The sequence below is a fragment of the Hyperoodon ampullatus genome (assembly GCF_949752795.1).
Source record: "Hyperoodon ampullatus genome assembly, chromosome: 4".
Taxonomy (NCBI): Eukaryota; Metazoa; Chordata; class Mammalia; order Artiodactyla; family Ziphiidae; genus Hyperoodon; species Hyperoodon ampullatus.
In genome coordinates this window covers 80684005-80703813 of record NC_136917.1, presented here as the reverse complement: position 1 = coordinate 80703813, position 19809 = coordinate 80684005, and the positions used below count along the sequence as shown (strand labels likewise).

The following is a 19809-nucleotide window of genomic DNA, read 5'->3' as shown; positions in this document are numbered from 1 at the left end:
TCTTTTGTTGATACTGCCTTTGGTTTTGTATCTAAGAATTTGTAGCTTAATGCAATGTCACAAACTTTTGTTTTCTTCTAAGTGTTTTATAGTTTGTGTTTTACATTTAAGTCTAACATCCAGTTTGGGTTAATTTTATATAAGCCATGAGGTACAGGTCTAAGTTGTTTTTTTTTTTCTGATATGGATGTTCATTTGTTTCAGCATAATTATTGATAACATCCTTTTGTTATTGAATTGCCTTAGCCCCTTTGTCAAAAATTGTTTGACATATTTGTGTATCTCTTTCTAGATTCTCTTTTTGGTTTCATTTATCTATTTGTCTATCTTTATGCCAATATCATGCTGCTTTAATTACTGTAGCTTTGTAGTAAGTCTTAAAATCAAGTATTGTTAATCTGCTGACTTTGTTCTTTTTAATAATTGTTTTGGCTATTCTAGCTTCTTTACCTTTTAATACAAATTTGAAAACCAGGTTTCTTAATATCTGCAAAAAATCCTTTAATTTATAGGTCACTTTGTAGATAAATGACTTCTTAACAGTATTGAGTATATCTCCATTTATTTAGGTCTTGTTTGATTTCTTATATCAGTGTTTTTCATTTTTCAGCATATTTTGTTAGATTTGAACACTCTTAACCTAAGTTATTTTTTGTAGTTGTTGTAAATGGTACTGGTTTTAAAATTTTGGTTTCTAGTTGTTTACTGCTAGTATATAGAAACACAATTGATTTTTATATATTGATATTGTATTCAAGACCTTGGTAAACTCACTAATTAGTTATAGCAGTTTTTTTGGTGGTTTTCCTTGTGATTTTCTTTGTAGGAAGTCAGATTGTTCATGAATATAGAGATAGTTTTATTTCTTCCTTTTCAGTTTGTTCAGCTTTTGTTTTTCCTGCCTTACTATACTGACTAGAACTTCTAATATGATGTTGAATAAGATTGGTAAGTTTGAACATCATGCTTTGTTCCCAGTTTTAGAGAGGAAGCATTCAGTCTCTCATCATTAAGTAAGATGCTGGGGACTTCCCTGGTAGTCCAGTGGTTAAGACTCCTCGCTTCCACGGCAGGGGCACAGGTTCAATCCCTGGTCAGGGAGTTAAGATCCTGCATGCTGGGTGGTACGGCAAAAATATTAAAAAGAGAGTAGGATGGTGGTTACCAGGGGCTGGGGCTGGGGTAGGGAAATGGAGGCAATGTTGTTCAAAGAATACAAATTTCAAGTTATAAGGTGAATAAATTCTGGGGATCTAATGTATAAAATAGAAACAAAAAGATGCTAGCTATGGGTTTTTAGATAATGCCCCTGTATTGTTTTCATTTCTCTCTCTTTTTTTTAACTCTACATTCTAAGAGCTCTCAAGTGTCCTCCACATCACAGCTTCATTTTTCATTTTAATTTCTGCTTTTTCCTGTACCCTGTACAGATTTTAAGTTTTCCATTTATTTATCCCTAAAATTTTTTTAACCATCACCATTAAAAAAAAAAGTCTCCACTTGCCTTTGAATATTTGCCTATTTTTTATATTTATATAATTTTCTTCTGTTTTTTTTCTTGCATTTATATAAGTACAGTATACTTGTATAGTTAAAAATATTTCTTTTTTCACCTCTAATAGTAAGTCATTTTTTATTGTTTTCTGGATGATAGTTTGTTGCTTTTTTAAAAGTAATATTTCTGGGGCTTCCCTGGTGACGCAGTGGTTAAGAGTCTGCCTGCCAATGCAGGGGACCCGGGTTCAAGCCCTGGTCTGGGAAGATCCCACATGCCGCAGAGCAGCTAGACCCGTGCACCACAACTACTGAGCCTGCACTCTAGAGCCTGTGAGCCACAACTACTGAGTCTACATGCCACAACTACTGAAGCCCATGTGTCTAGAGCCCGTGCTTCGCAACAAGAGAAGCCACTGCAATGAGAAGCCCGTGCACCGCAACGAAGAGTAGTCCCCACTCGCCACAACTAGAGAAAGCCCACGCGTCGCGGTGAGGACCCAACGCAGCCAAAAATAAAATAAATAAATAAATAAATTTTTAAAAGTAATATTTCTTCCTTATGTTGTATTACATTAACTTCTGTTTAAGAAGTAGTTTGATCAGTTGTCATATAAAATGCAAAAAAGTAGTTGGATATGATTAATTGGTCCCTACGACACTGGTTCCTTGAGAATGTAGGAAATTATCTTTTGCCAATACAGAGTATATGAGAGGGTAGCTAATACATTTTTAATACCTTAAATGCTAATTAAGATCATATAATAATAGCAAACATTTCTTGTGTTTACGGTGGGCCAAAAACTCTACTAAGTGCATTATATCTTGTAAGATCCATTAATAGTTCTAGTTTATATTTAAAATTAAACTGAGGATTAGAGAGATTAAATAACTGGTCCATGGTCATGCAGCTAAATAAGTGGTAGAGTTGGGATCTAACAAAGTAGTTACACTCCTAAGCCACTGTGCTATACTACCACCTAAATGTTAGCAGCAGAATTTTTCTGTGTCAGGCATTATGCATGGTGGTTTACATAGTTTGTGTGTGTGTGTATACGTGTGTGTGTGTTTTATATCTTTGAAAAAGAAATAAAACTTTCTAAAGTGTACCTTTACCGTGTTAACCCAAGTGGTCCATGATGAAGGTGAGGTGGGAATCAGATTGGGCTCTCTCTCTCTTTTTTTTTTAAATATTATTTATTTATTTTTTGGCTGCATTGGGTCTTCGTTGCTACATGCAGGCTTTCTCTAGTTGTGGTGAGTGGGGGCTACTCTTCGTTGCGGTGCGTGGGCTTCTCATTGAGGTGGCTTCTCGTTGCAGAGCACGGGGTCTAGGTGCGTGGGCTTCAGTAGTTGTGGCACGCAGGCTCAGTAGTTGTGGCACACGGGCTCTAGAGCGCAGGCTCAGTAGTTGTGGCACACGGGCTTTAGTTGCCCCGTGGCATGTGGGATCTTCCCAGACCAGGGCTTGAACCCGTGTCCCCTGCATTGGCAGGCAGATTCTCAACTGCTGCACCACTAGGGAAGTCCGAGATTGGTCTCTCTCTTAATTGAGCCTTGTTCCTTTTATGTCATGGTACCTCTGGCAACTATAATGTTATCTTCCTTTTTTGCCCTGATGACTGTTACAATATGGTGACTAAAATAGCTGTGGAAGAAAATAGATCATGTCATTTAAATTGTAACAAAAATATATGGCAGTGATTTATTATATAATGAACAAAAGTTGTATTTGCAGTGACTGTTTTACAGCCATTTAGAGGTTAACATAAACTGTGTGGTGCTTGCAGTGGAACATCTGTGTAAGTAATTCTGAATTCAAAGAGGGTCAGATTCAATTAAATAACAAGTTAAAAAATCAGAAGGAACTTATTTTTAATTGAGTTTTTAAAAACACCTCTTTTTAATCTATTATTTAAATCTAATAAGTGAGAGGCAGATTGAAAATTGATTGGATAGCTTTTTACAGGATATGATTGAAGGGATTTAAAAATTTTGTCCTGTCTCACTTTTTCTTTTTTTAAATACACTTTATCTTAACCTCTTTGGACACTGAAATGTTACCACTGCTTATTAGAATTAGTAGTCGTCCCTCTTTTATCAGTGTTGACTATGTTAGCAGTGTCCTTCTAACAGGGTTTTCTGTTTGATTTTTGTTAAAATGCCTGTGTGGTTACAACATTTATTAAATTATGAATACCCTTTCAGACAGACCTTGAATACTATGTTTAATTTTACTCCTAAAATTCTGGTTAGAGTTCCTTTATGTATATTCCTGCTATACAAAATGTAAAAACTTATATGTTAAATATTACTGACATATTGATAATCTATTTTTTTCTGAGACCTTAAGGAAAAGAATTGTGTTTTTATATGATATTTTTTTCTAAAATATTTTTACATTTGAAGTTCACCCTATTCCTCAGTAACATATGATTATGAAAAATATACATAAGGCATATTTTTAGCACTCTGAGTAGCCTGCTCTTTAAAGGTTACTGATTCCTTTACTGATTCCTTTTCTTAAAATGTACTTGTATGTTTGTTAGGAAGATTTTAAAGATAAAGGTGACAGTTGTATTTGTTTTGAATGCTCAAAATGTGTGTATTGTGATTTCGTCCTATTAAGAGTGTTCTTAATTTTACCAGTTACATAGCAAATTTATTATTTCATTATGTAGTGAAAATTCATCATGTCTCATATGTTCTTGAGAAGCCTGCATTTAAAAATGGATGGCTAACATTCTTAAGATAATAATGTTCCTAAACAGTCTTTTTAAAAAATCCTCTTTAAGCCATTATAATAAGATTTACTTTATTGTTAAGTGTAACAACTAATTGTTTGCTTCATTAATTGTTAAATATCTGTCTTTTATATGTAATATAAGAAATTTAGATTTGACATTTTTAAAACTTAGTGTATTCTTTTGTTTTATTATTTTCTTTTATATTCTAATTTCATTTCTTTTGGAATTCTAAGGATGGATGAATGGCTTTATTAAAAAGAGAACAGAAAAAGCATACTTCATATAGATAAATCTAAATACGTAACTATGAATACATATCTGAGTGCTTTTTCAAGATTTAAACGCTTCTTAACATTATCATCTGCATTTATAGGAAAGGTATTTTGTTATAATTATATCCATATACAAGTCAAATTTCTGCCTCATTTGTTGCGTTAGTTGTTGGCATGTTAAGAATGAAGTGAAATGAAGATGGTATATTAAGAATGAAGTGAAAGCCAAGTTTTTCCATATGCTGGAATTGACTGAACGTAAATGTTTGTGAGGTTTAAATGCTGTTATATTCATTTACTGTTTTTTTATTGAAATATAATTTACCTGCAGAAAATACAGAGATTTTAAGTGTGCTCAGTTTGATGAATTTTAGAAATTATATATACCCATTTAATCATTCTCCTTAACAAAATAGAGAAAATTTTCATCACCTGGAAAGTGTCCAGTTTTAATTCCCTCCACCTTCATACTCAAATTTCCATCCCTGTAGGTTGTTTTTTTTCGGTTCGTAGAGTTAATATAAATGAACTCAAATAAAAGTGTCTGTCTACTGTCTCTCAACATAATGTTTTTTTGGATTCATTCATGTTACTTGTATCAGCAAGTCTTCTGTTGCTGAGTAATATTTCCTTGTATGAAAATAACACAATTTGTTTATATATACTCCTCTTGATAGACTTTTGGGTTGTTTCCAGTTTCTGGCTATTAGGAATAAGACTGCTATTTGACATTTGTGTACAAGTCTTTTTGTGGACGTATGTTTTTATTTCCCTTGAGTAAATGTCTAGCAATGGGATTGCTGACCCCTTAAGCCAAATCTTAGGCTTTGTATTTGAGTTTTAGCCAGTCCATGCTGCACGGATTGGGAAAAAGTCATATAAATGTAAAAAGTCATATAATTGTGAATCTGTCACCTTGTGTGGTTCCCTTCTTTTACGAATCTGTCACCTTGTGTGGATCCCTTCTTTTACTAATCTGTCACCTTGTGTGGATCCCTTCCCTTTAACTTCTTTCTGCTTTTAGTCATTCTCCAATGCCTTCAAATCACTGTTTTTAAAATATTTTGTTTAGAAGTTATACTTTTTTTTTTTTGCGGTACGTGGGCCTCTCACTGCTGTGGCTGCTCCCACTGTAGAGCACAGGCTCCGGACGTGCAGGCTCAGCGGCCATGGCTCACGGGCCCAGCCGCTCCGCGGCATGTGGGATCTTCCCGGACCGGGGCACAAACCAGACTCTCAACCACTGCGCTACCAGGGAAGCCCTAGAAATCATATTTTTTATTTGCAAGGGAAGTTGATGTGATATAAACTACTTCCTACCATCATCAGATTAGGAACTCTAAAAGTGCTTCTTTTAAATTGTAAGTCTTATTCTATCCTTGCTCCAGATCCACCAAGTCTTTCCGTGTTGTTTATAATGGAAGTCAAAGTTCTTACAATTGCCTTTAAGACCCTACATGATCAGTAACCCCTTTTGGTCCACTATCTTGTTGACCTCGACCTGGCTCACTTTGGATAATTCTATTCTCTTTACCTCAGGAACTCTTGGATGTTCATGTGGTTGGCTTCCTTATCTTTTTCAGCTCTTTGTGCAAATATCACACTTATCAGTGAGCCTTGCTGTAATCATCATAGTGAAAAGTGCTTCCGCCTCTATGGTACATTCTTACTTCGTTTTTCTCTATAATACTTATTATTCTTATCTGGCTTTCTATATATTCTACGTGTTCACTTTTTTAAATTGTCTGTCTCTACTACTAAACCATAAACTCCACAAGGGCAGGAATTTTTGTCTGTTTTGTTCACTACTATATTTTCACTACTTCAAATGGCCCCTGGTAGATAGTGTGTTCTCAAAAAATAGTTGTTGATTAAATAAATGCACAATATTCCTACTTTACTAATTGTGCTATTTTGAGGTTCATTTTATAGGGTTTTCTTATAAAGAGGGATATTTGTGTTTATTGGTGTTAGAAAGAAAAGTAAAGAGAGGAGGGTATGGATTATATTTTGTATTTCCTAGTGTTCTTTTGTGTTTTCATTTTGGTTGTACTTTAAGCCTTTTGAGGTTCATTTATTTCATGACTCTTGAGTTTTGCTGGAATACTAGATTCAGTCATTTACATTTTTCCTCTTTGAAAGTGGAAATATGTATGATAAGAATTGCTTTAGCTTGAAATGGAAATTCTCCAGGGGAAAAAAGGTGATGTCATTAGCTGTTGATGCAGCAATCAATTTAAAGAACTTTAGATCTTAGAGACCCTTAATCAATCTAATTTGAAGTAGAAATGTATTCTCTGCTTTATAAATAATTGACTAAAACCAGACCATTAACAAATTAAATAAAGATTTTACCAATGCCAAAGAACTGTGCTGTTAGCATAATTACTCTTATGTCATAGTAGTCAAAGATGTGCACTTGCTAAATAGAATTGATGTACTTTTTCAGAGTGTTGTCAACTGTGAGAGCATTAGCTGAATGACATTTCGGTGTCCTCAAACTTGTACTATGGTCTTCATATATTCATGGTATGCAGAGGTGGTAAGGAGTCTGAAGGATGATTCATTGATGTTTTCCCTCATCACTTTATAACTTGGATATGAAGACCAATTAGGTATTTTGGCCAAGTCTGTGGGTCAAGGAGTATAATTTTAAGTTTCATGCCACCCTAGCAAGGACACTAGGTTGACTTTTGTGGCATCTAAACTTGAGGGTATAGGTTAGAGAGTATCCCTAAGTTGTGATATTTGTAATAAAGCCTTTATACCTCTTGTAATGTGGATACTGTATTGCATAATAGTCATCTCTGAGATCCTGACCTTGTCTTTGTATACTTACAGATGTCACAGTATAGAATTCTTTCTCTGGGAGGCAAGTAGTAGTGTGGCTTGTTCCTTTGAGGCTTACTGCCTCCTGTTCTCGCCCATGACTAGAGGACGGCAAAGAGATTGAAGATGTTCTCTTATCGCACCTATACATTCCTCTGTTACAGCCTTTAATATATTGTATCTTTTTAAAAATAGCATTATTAAATTATAATTTACATAGTGTAATCTGTATCCTTTTAATTGTACTATTTGGTGAATTTTGATAGCATTATATCTGTGAGATCATGGTCATAATCAAAATACAGAGCATTTCATCGTGCTAAAAAGTTTCCTCATGGCCCCTGGCAGTTCTTTCCTCCCTAAACTCTGGCTGCAGGAAACCACTGATCTGCTTGTGTCACTATAGATTGTGTTTAGTAGGATTTTATATAGATGGAATTATACACATGTACTTTCCTCTGGCTTCTTCCACTGAGTGTGATTTTGAGGTTCATCTATGCCGTTGAATGTATTAATGGTTTGCTCCTTTTTATTGTGGGTTAGTATTCTTTTTTATTGCGTGGTGGTACTCTATCATATGGATGTGTCACAGTTTGTTTATCCATTCATTTGTTGATGGATAGTGGGGCTCTTTCCAGCTTTGGGCTATTTTGAATAAATTTGTTAACATTCATGTACACATCTTTTTATGGACATATATTTTTATTTTTCTTGAGTAATTTCTTAGGGGTGGATTGACTGGGTTGTAGGGTCAGTGTATATTTAACTATATGAGAAACTGCCAAACAGTTTTCCAAAGTGGTTATACTATTTTACATTCCAACCAGCAGTTTCTTCATATCCTGGCCAACACTTGGTGCTGCCATTCTTTAAAGTTTTAGCCATTCTAATGGGTATAAGGATGTTGAACATAAGGATTTTGAATATCTTTTTATGTGTTTATTGGCCATTTGTTTATCTTCTTTTGTGAATTATCTGTTCCAATCTTCGCCCTTTTTGTATAGATTTCATTTTCTTTTTTTTTTAATTTATTTTTCTTTTAACATCTTTATTGGAGTATAATTGCTTTACAGTGGGGTAGATTTCATTTTCTTATTGTGGTAAGAATTATTTATATAGTTTGGATACAAGTCCTTTGTCAGGTATATGTATTGTGAATATTTTATTAGTCCATGGCTTGCCTTTTTCTTAATGGTGACTTTTGAAGAACAGAATTTTTTATTTTGATGAAGTCTAGTTTATAATTTTTTTCTTTTATGGTTCATACTTTTTTTTTTTTTTTTTTTTTTGCGGTACACAGGCCTCTCACTGTTGTGGCCTCTCCCGTTGCGGAGCATAGGCTCCGGACGCGCAGGCTCAGCGGCCATGGCTCACGGGCCTAGCCGCTCCGTGGCATGTGGGATCTTCCCAGACCGGGGCACGAACCCGTGTCCCCTGCGTCAGCAGGCGGACTCTAAACCACTGCGCCACCAGGGAAGCCCCTATGGTTCATACTTTTATGGCTCTCTCTAAAATCTTTGCCTATCCTAAGATCACAAAGATTTCCTTTTATGTGTTCTTCTAGAAGTTTGATGGTTTTAGCACTTACATTTAGGTCTGTGATCCATTTTGAGTTCATTTTTGTGTTTGGTGTTAGGTAGAGGTTGTTTTTTATTTTGTTTCCATGTAGATATCTAGTTGTTCCAGCATCATTTACCTTGGTACCTTCATTAGAAGTCAATTGATGGATCTTTATGTCTATCCTTTGCCAATGCCACATTGTCTTTATTGCCGTACTTTTATATTCTTCAAGTTAGGTAATATAGCTCCTCCAACTCTTTAAAAAAATTGGTTTGACACTTTTAGGTCATTTGCCTTTCCATTTAAATTTTAGAATCAGCCTGTCAGTTTCTGTTAAAAAATTCCTGCTGGGGATTTAATTAGATTGTCCTAAATTCTATAGATCATTTCTGGAAGAACTGACATGTTAATAATATTGAATCTTTAAATTCATGAGCATGGCATATCTCTCCATTTATTGATATCTTCTTCAATTTATTCCAATAATGTTTGTAGTTTTTCCAGTGACCAGGATTTGCACAAATTTTGTTATCCTTATGCTATAGACTGAATGTTTGTGTCTCTTCAAGATTTGTATGTTGAAACCTCACCCCCATGGTGATGATATTAGGAGGTAGGACCTTTAGGGGGTGATTAGGTAATAAGGAAAGAACCCTAATGAATGGGATTAGTGCCCTTATAAAGAGGCCCTAGAGAACTCCCTTGCCTCCTTCTGCCATGTGAGGATACAAGAAGTCTGCAGTCTGGAAGAGGGCCCTCGCTCAACCTTGCTGGCACCCTTATCTCAGACTTCCAATCTCCACAACTGTGAGAAATAAATGTTGTTATTACTAAGCTATGCAGTCTGTGGTATTTTGTTTTAGCGGCCTGAACAGACTAAGACTGTGTATTTGCATGATTTTGGTTGCTACTAAAAATGGAATGGCATTTTTGATATTTTCCAATTGTCTGTTTCTAGTATATTGAAAACTATTGATGTTTCATATTAATCTTTTGCCATAACTTTCTTAAAATTGGCCACTAGTTTTAGTAGTTTTTTTGCAGTTACTTAGGATTTTCTACATATGTGTTATATCAAAATTACTTTTGTATATGTTTGTCTTCATCACTAGACTTGGAGCTTTGGGGACAGAGATTGTAAGTTTATTCATTTTTATGTCCCCAGCATCTATGACGGTACAAAAGTCAAGGTCCGTGCTCTTCTGGTTTTTCTCCTTTCTGGCTGCTTCTTTTAGTCAGTCATATTTGCTACTTTCTTCTCATTTCTACAACCTCTAAATTTTGTATTGTGCCAGGGGTCAGTCCCTGATCCTCTTCTCTTTTCTTTGGTACTTCCCTGGCAATCACATCTAGGCTTCTGGGTTTAAAAACTATTTTCTAATAAAACATTTTTTCTCTAGCCTACTTGACAGTTTCATTGGATGTAGGATAGGCATCTCAAGCTTAACATTAAAAAAATAAACTGATCTTTGGATCATTCCTCTTGAAACTGTTCCTGTAGTTTTCTCATCTCAGTTAATGGTAAACTTGTTTTTGTTTGTTTGTTTTTGTTTTTTCATTTGCACAGGCCAGTCTTTATATCATTGTGCCATTATTATTTAAAAATGGATAGAAGACTAGGATGAAAGTCTGATTCTACTGATAAGAAGTGTAAGTTTCATCAGCATACAACTTGTGGTATTTACATAAAGATGGGAATCATTAGTGTCCTGAAAGCAACAGGCTTTTTCTCAAATTATATGCTTGTTGAGTTAAGGCTGATATCTATTGTATATAATAGTTAAGAAAACCACATATATAAAATGCTGGAAATTGAAGATTTTTCTTAATGCCAAGGTATTATTTGTTTTTAGCCATTTAGGACTGGAATTTATTTTTGAGTTTTAGATATTCCTCTAGTTAGGACAAAAGTAGGGAACCACTTGCATTCCTTCTGTTAAATTACTTGGTAATTTAATCACCATTTATAATTTTATTATATTTGCAGATTTGTTCTAAGTCCCAAACAAATAGATTTTTTAGAATCTGATTTTATAAATTGGGCACTGCCAGCTTAAAAATGGGGAATAAAATTTGGCATCTCCCAGAGGGCCTCCAAATGACAGCCTGTTTAAATTTTTGCTGATTTGATTAATGAACCTATTTGAGCAAATTATAAATACCTTCTTTGTTTCTTCTACAGCATTTTCTTTCCAAAGGAAAAAGGTGAAAATTTGAGGTATAAGCATCAGTGCCTTTATTGTTCACTGGTATATAGAATGTTTCCAATGAAATGTACTCTTAAATTGGTGCTGTCATCTTGTGTCCTTTGGCAAACTCTATAGATACATATATTACTTAAGAAAATAGATCTCTGTACGTTATGGAAATAGTAGAAACTTCTCTATTTTAGACAAATGTAAAATTACTCTGAATCTATTATTTTAAAGATTTTATTATAACATATACACGTGCAATAATTGAGGGATCATACGTATGACCTCTTATACATTCATGAATTGATTTTTCCGCAGGTATTCCTTTCTTGGTGATACAGTGTTATAATGAGAAATGCTTCTAAAAGCTAACCTTATTAAGCAGATTACATTGAATTGAAAAATGCTCTTCTCCCCTGTATGAAAGATTTAGAAAAAGTTCTTATATCATGCTTTATTCTCTATGTATAATTTTAGAAAACAAAGAATAAGCCAACTAGAATTTTTTTAAGTTGGGAATTTTCTATAATTAGTCAGTAGATTATATACGAAGAAATCATTGAAGTCAAGAGAAATGGTCAAGGAAATTATAGAGCAAGTGTTTAGCTAAGCCTTAAAAATAGGTAGGTTCATGCTCTTTTTGTATTAAATGTTTAGTTAACTTCCTAAGTTTTATATTTCATAGGCATAAATAGTAATGTATAGTTTGTGTAATAAGCCATATATATACAGAATTTCTGCTTATAGTATTTGCCAGTTACAAAATGAATGATGGATTATAGCAACAAAATATAGGTACTGTTTTCTCTTTTAGCAGTTATAGTTCTACTTTGTGTTTTCATGACATTATAATAAATAATAATTGTTTCGTGAATATCCATACACATAATTCCTAAAATTCATTCAGTATTTCTGAGCAGTATTTTTTCTAACTATAGATAGATAGCTTGACCTATGAGTGGTTTAGTAGGTAATGAAATCAATTTGGAAGGTTTTGAATTAGTATTTTATTATTATTTTTAATTTTTAAATTGTTTAAATTTCATTTTATTTTATTTTTAAAAGTATTTATTTATTTATTCGGCTGCACTGGGTCTTAGTTGTGGCATGCGAGATCTTTTATTTGCAGCATGTGAACTCTTAGTTGTGGCATGTGGAATCTAGTTCCCTGACCAGGAATCAAACCCGGGTCCCCTGAATTGGGAGCGCAGAGTCTTAGCCACTGGACCACTGGGGGAGTCCCTGAATTAGTATTTTAAAAGTGAAACATAGTAGAGATTCTGTATTACTGCTCTGGGTAAAAATTGTTTTGTGACACTTTTGTGTATGTGTATCAGTTTGAAACATAAAAAAGTGTTTCTTACTATGTGATATGATCCAAGCAGAGGCTACTTTTGAGAGATCCAGTAGTTAAAGTATGGTGATTAACTTTACATTTTCTTTTTCATTTTAAAAGAGTTAATATTATTGTAATTTTGGCTAATTTTGCATATGCTTGGAACTGTGGTTTACAAAGCAATTACAAGAATTTAAGCTTATGCTGATTTTTTTTATGTGGAATTAGAGGGAGCATGAAGTCCTTCTATTTTGACTGACATGTTAGTGACATTGTCAGGTAATAAGTAATGTAAGTGAGATGCCTAAGAACTATCATGTAAACAGTTTTGGCATGGGTTGGAAAACATTAAAAATATTAGTGGCTCATTTTCCTTGTGTTTCATGTTATTTTGATGATATTTAAACTTAAGATGTTGGTTAAGGTATAAACACCCTCAGATTTAAATTTGAATATGAGATATCAAAACAAATTATACTAAAATTGTTCCTGGTATTTTAATGTATAGATGCCTCATATACACTATACAGAATTTTCTTTTAAATAGAATCAAATGTAGTTTAGCTAACTTAAGTCAAAATTCTGTGCTAGATTTTGTTTCCTATGTAATTAAAATATTGATTACTATCATATTTGTTTCTTAGTTAGGAGTCTCAGAGGAATAATTAAATAGTATACTATAAGATTTTCACCTTGGCAAAGGGCCTTTGTTTTATTCATATTTGTATTACCAGTGCCTATTATAGACCCAGAAAATAATATATGTTCTAAGCAGTTTAAGGAATTCCTTCTTTCTTCAGCTTTTCTTTGTCTTTTAGGACATTGATGTTTTTCAAGTGTACCTTCCACTTGTTTTATATGTTTCTCTGTTTTTCCCTGTCATTTCTTCATGATCAAATTTAGTTATGATTCTTGGCTAGAAAGTTATGTAAATGATGTTGTGGTCTTCACAGGATACCATTTCTAGAGGCACCTGCTGTCCATTTGCTACTTTTTGGTGATGTTAATTTTGATCTCTTGATTAAGATGTTGCTTTTTTTTTCTACTGCATAATTATTTTCTTCTTTTGCAACTACAAAGGAATTGTGGGCAGAAACTTTGTGACCGTTCATTTCAAATCAAACTTTCTCCACTTAAATTTAGTATCCATGGATGATTTTTACTTGAATCAATTTCTGTAACTTTTGATTTTGATATAATTTCAAACAGAGAAAAGTGGGAATAATAACATAAGGAATCTTCATATACTCTTTACTCCTATGCACCAGTTGTTTACATTTTACATATTTAATCTCTAGAATGGGGATAAGAGTACCTATCTCAAGTAGTTTTGCTGTTGTCTCCTAGTTTCACTGTAAATATTTTGTTTTGTTTTTCTTACTACTCTGTGTAACTGCAAAGTACTTTTAAAAATAATTCTAGTTATCCTTTATTCCCTCTTCATTTAAGTTTTCTGAATACTGCTCTTTTTCTATGAAATTTTATGTGTGGGTGTCTGTATGTGCATATACCTACATATGAGTTTAGCAATTTTTTGTTTTTACTTTTTTTTTCTTTTTTTTTTGCGGTACGCGGGCCTCTCACTGTTGTGGCCTCTCCCGTTGCGGGGAACAGGCTCCGGACGCGCAGGCCCAGCGGCCATGGCTCACGGGCCCAGCCGCTCCGCGGCATGTGGGATCCTCCCGGACCGGGGCACGAACCCGGTCCCCTGCATCGACAGGCGGACTCTCAACCACTGCGCCACCAGGGAAGCCCGGGACAAATATTTTTAAATCACAAAATTCAATAGAAAAGGCTCTAGAATTTAAGAACGTCAACCAACGAACTCTTTTTAGTTATGATGGTTTTAAAAATTTACCTTTCCTTGTATTTTTTTATTTGTTTCAATTCAGCAGATAGATATAGAGTGCCAACTCTATTTAAAAGCTACTATTAAGAAAAGATACTGTAGGAAAAATTAGGCGGCCCAAATGCCGTATATTTATAATGCTTTGCAGTTTCCAAAACAATTTGAATATGCGTTTTCTTATTTGATATTATCAGTAACTCAGAAAAGTAGATAATTCATGTAGATTTATTTCTATTTTTTATGAGGAAATTGAGACCTTGAAAGATTGTGACTTAACTGTCAGGGTCACCTAGCTAGTGAGTGACAACGTAAGCATGAACTAAAGCATAAGCTTTAAGTTCAGTGATCTCAATTCTCCCATTCTACCTCTGTGCAGTGACTGAGGATACATTAATTTATGCAAAGGCCTGACCATAGTGGGACCATATTTTAATTTATTCACTTAATATTTATCTTTATCATTTATCTTAAGTGCTTAAAGGACAGGGATAGGATTAGTTAAATGAGATCAAAACAGTGTCTTACAGGTCCATACAAATACCTAGAGGGTGCTTTTCAATTAAGATGGTGATGTGTATCAAAATGCTTGGATATATGAGAGTAGTTATGACATGTTCTTTCCCGTTATATTGGAGGGTCTATTGCAGGTGACTGTTGAAAAAGTAGTGGGCTGCTATTAGAGACTATGTTACTACTGTAATCGGTGTTAAAGATCAGTACATTACGGATCCTTAACATGTAGCATTAAATTGATTTCTTTACTTGTGATATTATGGATTATGTCTCTGCAACATCTTCCCCCTTTTTACCCATAACCTCTAAAAGGTTCAGTGCCAGAAAGTACAGAATTGTATCTTTATTTTCTCATCACATCCTCTCTCGAATAGATAATACTTTCATTGCTCTCTTTCCAATTTGGCTTTGAGTCACTGCTGTGATTCTAGCTGTTGAACAGTCTTTCAAGTTAGCAATTAGTATTCCAGCTAAGTAAAAATTGTTGTGAGGCTGCCATTCTTACCAGTGTAGCTAAGGTAGTTTTACTAAATCAGTTACTATAGTCATGTTGTCAGAGGTATATGACAATTACATGTCACAAAACTTCCCTAAATATAGATACTTTAGATTTATTGGAAATTAGATTTAAAACTTCATAGTTTTGAGGCTGGAGAAACCAATAATCTGTCCTGTTCAGTAAAGCCACATTTATGCTGCTTAATATTTTGAAACTTAAGCTGTTTTAGTGTGTCTTTACTGTTTTTGCCTTCTGATTCAATTTTGCTGTTGTTAATTAATAAATTCAAAGGAAGTATTCTAATTAGTTTCTGTCATAACTGGGAACCATAGTAAGTTAGAATACTTTGGAAAGCATGATAACACCTGCTCACTAGTAGATATCAATTCTTTGCCTGGCTCTATTCCAATCTCACTAACTGTGTCTAAATGTGTGAACCTCTTACCATCTGGGCACTTCAATTTCCCTTTAAAAAAAAAAAAGTTCTACTGTGTTCTACTTACTGCAAAGAGTTTTGAAAGATAATAGGAGGTCATTAAAGTACTTATCACCAGTATATGCTATTTACTGGTTAAAATTGATAACTATTTAAAAACCATTGGCTTTAAAATATACTGTTTTTTGTTTTTGTTTTTTTGGCTGCACCGCGTGGCTTGTGGGATCCTAGTTCCGTGACCAGGGAGGGATCAAATCCTGCCCCTCGGCAGTGAGCGCATGGAGTCCTAACCACTGGACGGCCAGGGAATTCCCTAAAATATACTGTTTTAAAATAGTAATTTACTATTTAAAAACCATTGACTCCTTTAGTGTAGTCCATCGCTTAGTCTCAGAACTTTTATTTTTAGACCAGAGTGTATTTAAAGACCAGTTTTACTGTTGAATTTGACAGGCATGGCACGTGGCCAATCTAATGAGCCCAAAGGGAGAATATGTACAGAGTGTGCAGGTTAAAGGAGCCTTGGAGCTGACTTTCCACAAAGTCCAGGCTATCCATGTTCATTCCTGCTGATTGGAGATTTGCTTAAAGTTGACTGTTTTCTTCCTTCTGTACCATCTGATTCCAATCTGTGCTTGTCTTTTGTAGCTGGAGACGGTTGGATGGCAGCTTAACCTTCAGATGGCTCACTCTGCCCAAGCAAAACTAAAATCTCCTCAAGCTGTGTTACAGCTAGGAGTGAGCAATGAGGATTCGAAGGTAAGAAACGGTATCCCATGGAAAGGATGTATTTTGTTTACTAGGTCTTGTACTTTATTGTTAGCAAGGTCGTTGTTCTCTGAATTGAAGATTTTAACATAATTTAATTAAACTTAAAGAAAGATGAACAAAATGACAGATCTTTGTGACAAGTTTTGATGTCAGATTTACATAGCACTTTGTTATTTATTTGAAAAAACAGGTTGTCTTACAAGGTACTTTTCTTGCAAGAATATGTTATAATGTCTTCTTTTAAATTCTGCAATGGAAAAAATTGGTAGTAGTCATATAAAATTATGATTTTAATGTTTTAGATAATTGTGGATGTTCCTGGGTGTTTTGTGTTTTAAGCTGCATACATATGGCAGAGGGAATAATGTTGTCCAGCCAATGCCTGAAATATGAAGGTGACCTGAGTTCTGTTTGTGTATGTATAGTATGTCTGTGTGTGTGTTTAAATCTCAGCTATTACAAAATAGAATTTTGGATTAGTTTTAAACTGCATGGTGATTTTTTCTTTAGTATTAATTTAAGAAAACTTGAACATGTTATCAAAGGTAAAAGAGTTGCTATGGAATAGTTTTTACTACAGCATATTGAGAAATGTGTATCTCAGTTGTCATTGAATGCTATTTTTATATATTTTTTTACTACAATTGAGTATCTTTAACAGAGAGAGAAGGGGGAGTTACTTTTTTTCCTTAAATAAATGAGACTGTCTCATTTTAAGACAAATGAAATAGAGGTGAGAATGAGGTAGGAAGACCTGAAGAAGAAGAGATTACTGTGGCTGTATGTGATCAGAGAATAATGGAAGAAATGTTATTATTTATAATGGGCATTGAAGGATGTGTATATTATTACTTCTTTGTTAGCACTTTCACTGTTTATTATGTCTTGTACATTTCTGTCTTCCATAAGAACTGGCATCAGTGCCTAGCTCAGGTTACATGTCCACAGAATTTTAGGCAATTGAATTGGATCTTAACATGTATAATTTATTAATTTATTACAGTGTTTGCAAAGAATCATTTCATTTCACACATTTTCACCAGAAAAGAACATAAACTTGGTGGTTAAGTGTCGAATTGACTGGTATATTATATATGCTCTGCAATTTAGTAGCGGTCTAACCTTGGGCAAGTTACTTAATCTTTATGAGTGTCAGTTTCTTCATGTGTAAAACAGGAATAATATCTGTCTCACAGGGCTTTTATGAAGATCAAATACTCAGTACATGATGCTCTATAAATGCTGGCTGCTGCCATCTTCATCATCATCAATAAAAGTTTTCTTGGGCTAATGAATAAATAAGTCTCTTTGTTTTAAACCAAAGCTGCCACTAACTTTATTTCTTGATGAAATTAACCTTTTCCCTTTTCTTTCATTCTTTCTTCCTTTAATTTTGGATCATATTTTTCATATGTATGCTTCTGAGAATAGGGGAGGGAAAGGATAGCCTGGAAAGTCCTTTATTTTTTTTTCTCCCCTTGAACTAGGGAAGGCATTCCTTTAGGTTTAGGATAATAACCTGGAACTCACTGGTGTGGACTGGGTCTATTCCATGAGGGAAAACGCACACCTATATACACACATACATATATGCGTTCTCCAGGTATATGTTCACTGCTTTATTTCTCGTGACTATCATATGTTAAGTCTGAGTAGCTAAATGGAATTTATAGCTTGGAAGGATACAATTTTGACTCTATATTTGATATACTTTAAGCATCATGACTTTGGCAGTGTTTAACTTTGGGATGCTTGAGTCCTCCCAGCTTCTTTATTATGTCTTCAAAACATGTCTCTGTGTCAGTTATGTCTTTAGGCAGTAGGAATGAATGAGTAATGCTTCAAGTAAAAGAGTCATGTTTTTAATTCATTCATATTATTCAGGAAATCTATACAGATGTGAGATCCAACTTATCTGAGATACAGGCTTGATTGAGTACATTTGTATTTTTCTGTCTGTTGCTATTTTAAAATTTTGAATGAACATTTGGTTACCCTTATGACTTGCAGAGCTAGAGAACCATTTTCATTAACAGACACTTGGGAAGAGGAGCAGCAGCACACAAATGTAAAGGATATTTTCATTTCATATGCAGACTTAAGTGACCCTCTTTCTCTGTGTTGCCTATCTCCCCGGTGGCATTTTGTGGATTTGGTCCTTATTTCTTATATATTGTAAACAGCAGACATGTAATGGAATGTACAACCACGGTCAGCCTGGTTAGAAACATGCCCTCTCCAAGTGACGTGTGCCCTAGCTATAAAGGAACAGTTATCTACCATACCTCTGTTCCCCTCAGTGAACTGCTGCTGGGAAGCTTTACTTTTTCTCCATGTTTTTATGATCTGGTATTCTATTCTTTGTACTCTTGTTATATCTGATTCCTTGATGTTAATTTTTACATAACTTCTGTTATTAAGGACCACACACTACTCTTCCCCCAACCATTTGCTCTGTTCTGAATGAGAATTCGGGAATTCTAGACAGGTTAGAGTATTAGGTAAAAGGAACATGAGTATGGAGCATGTTTTAAAAACCAAATTTGTTAAAGGAAGGGAGAAATTTTATTAAAAGGAAGATTAAAAGTTATCACTGGTTAGCTTATGATGCAGAGTATCATAAAGTACAAAGTTGTCATGCTTAAGAAATTGACATTTGTTTAAAACAGGAAACAGGTAAAATTCTTTCAAATGTATGTTGTTGTTTTTTTTGTCAAATGTATGTTTTACAGTGTAGTTATCCTGAAAGTACACATATATTAAAATAATTCTGAGGATTAGAGTCAGTGCAAATTGTAAGAGAATATTTTGATAGTATTTACAATGCTTATGAGCTGCTGAACTGAAAACTTACAGTAATTCACTGAAAAGCATGGTTTCTAAGAACCTCTTTCTTCTCATTGCCTTCCAACATACACATGAAAAGTGTAGCCTGCAGTGAAGTTTTAATTGCTGTCACTTTAGATAACATTGTTGTACTGGCCTCCTTTCTGTTAGAACATTTCTGTCTCGAGGCTTTCCTGTTTTGCTACTAATTTTATCATGAAAACTGGATGATTCTAGCTTTTCCTATAGTATTTTGATAGATATTCTAGTTGTTTTCAGTTAATTTTCTTACTGTTTGTCTACTGCATTTAGCAAAGTAAGATTATTTTCCTGTTCCACACATACCTCAAAACAAGTTTTCTGAGTTTTTTGGCTTTTTTGTTTTTTTGTTTTACTTCATTAGGGGGCAGTAGAGCTCTTTGCTTACCTAACCTCTGGCACTCACAGTGTTATTTGAAATAACATTCAAAATAATTTGTGAA

General features: G+C 34.2%; 1 protein-coding gene across 1 annotated transcript in view; it reads left to right on the top strand.

Moving 5' to 3' along the window:
* The window catches only part of COMMD10 (COMM domain containing 10), a gene marked incomplete at both ends in the record, with an annotated part of 167188 nt that overhangs the window by 13449 nt on the left and 133930 nt on the right, over nucleotides 1-19809 (top strand). Inside the window, 1 exon segment of the mRNA XM_079703270.1 lies at nucleotides 16379-16489. Within this exon segment, the coding sequence (XP_079559396.1) occupies nucleotides 16379-16489 (111 nt within the window).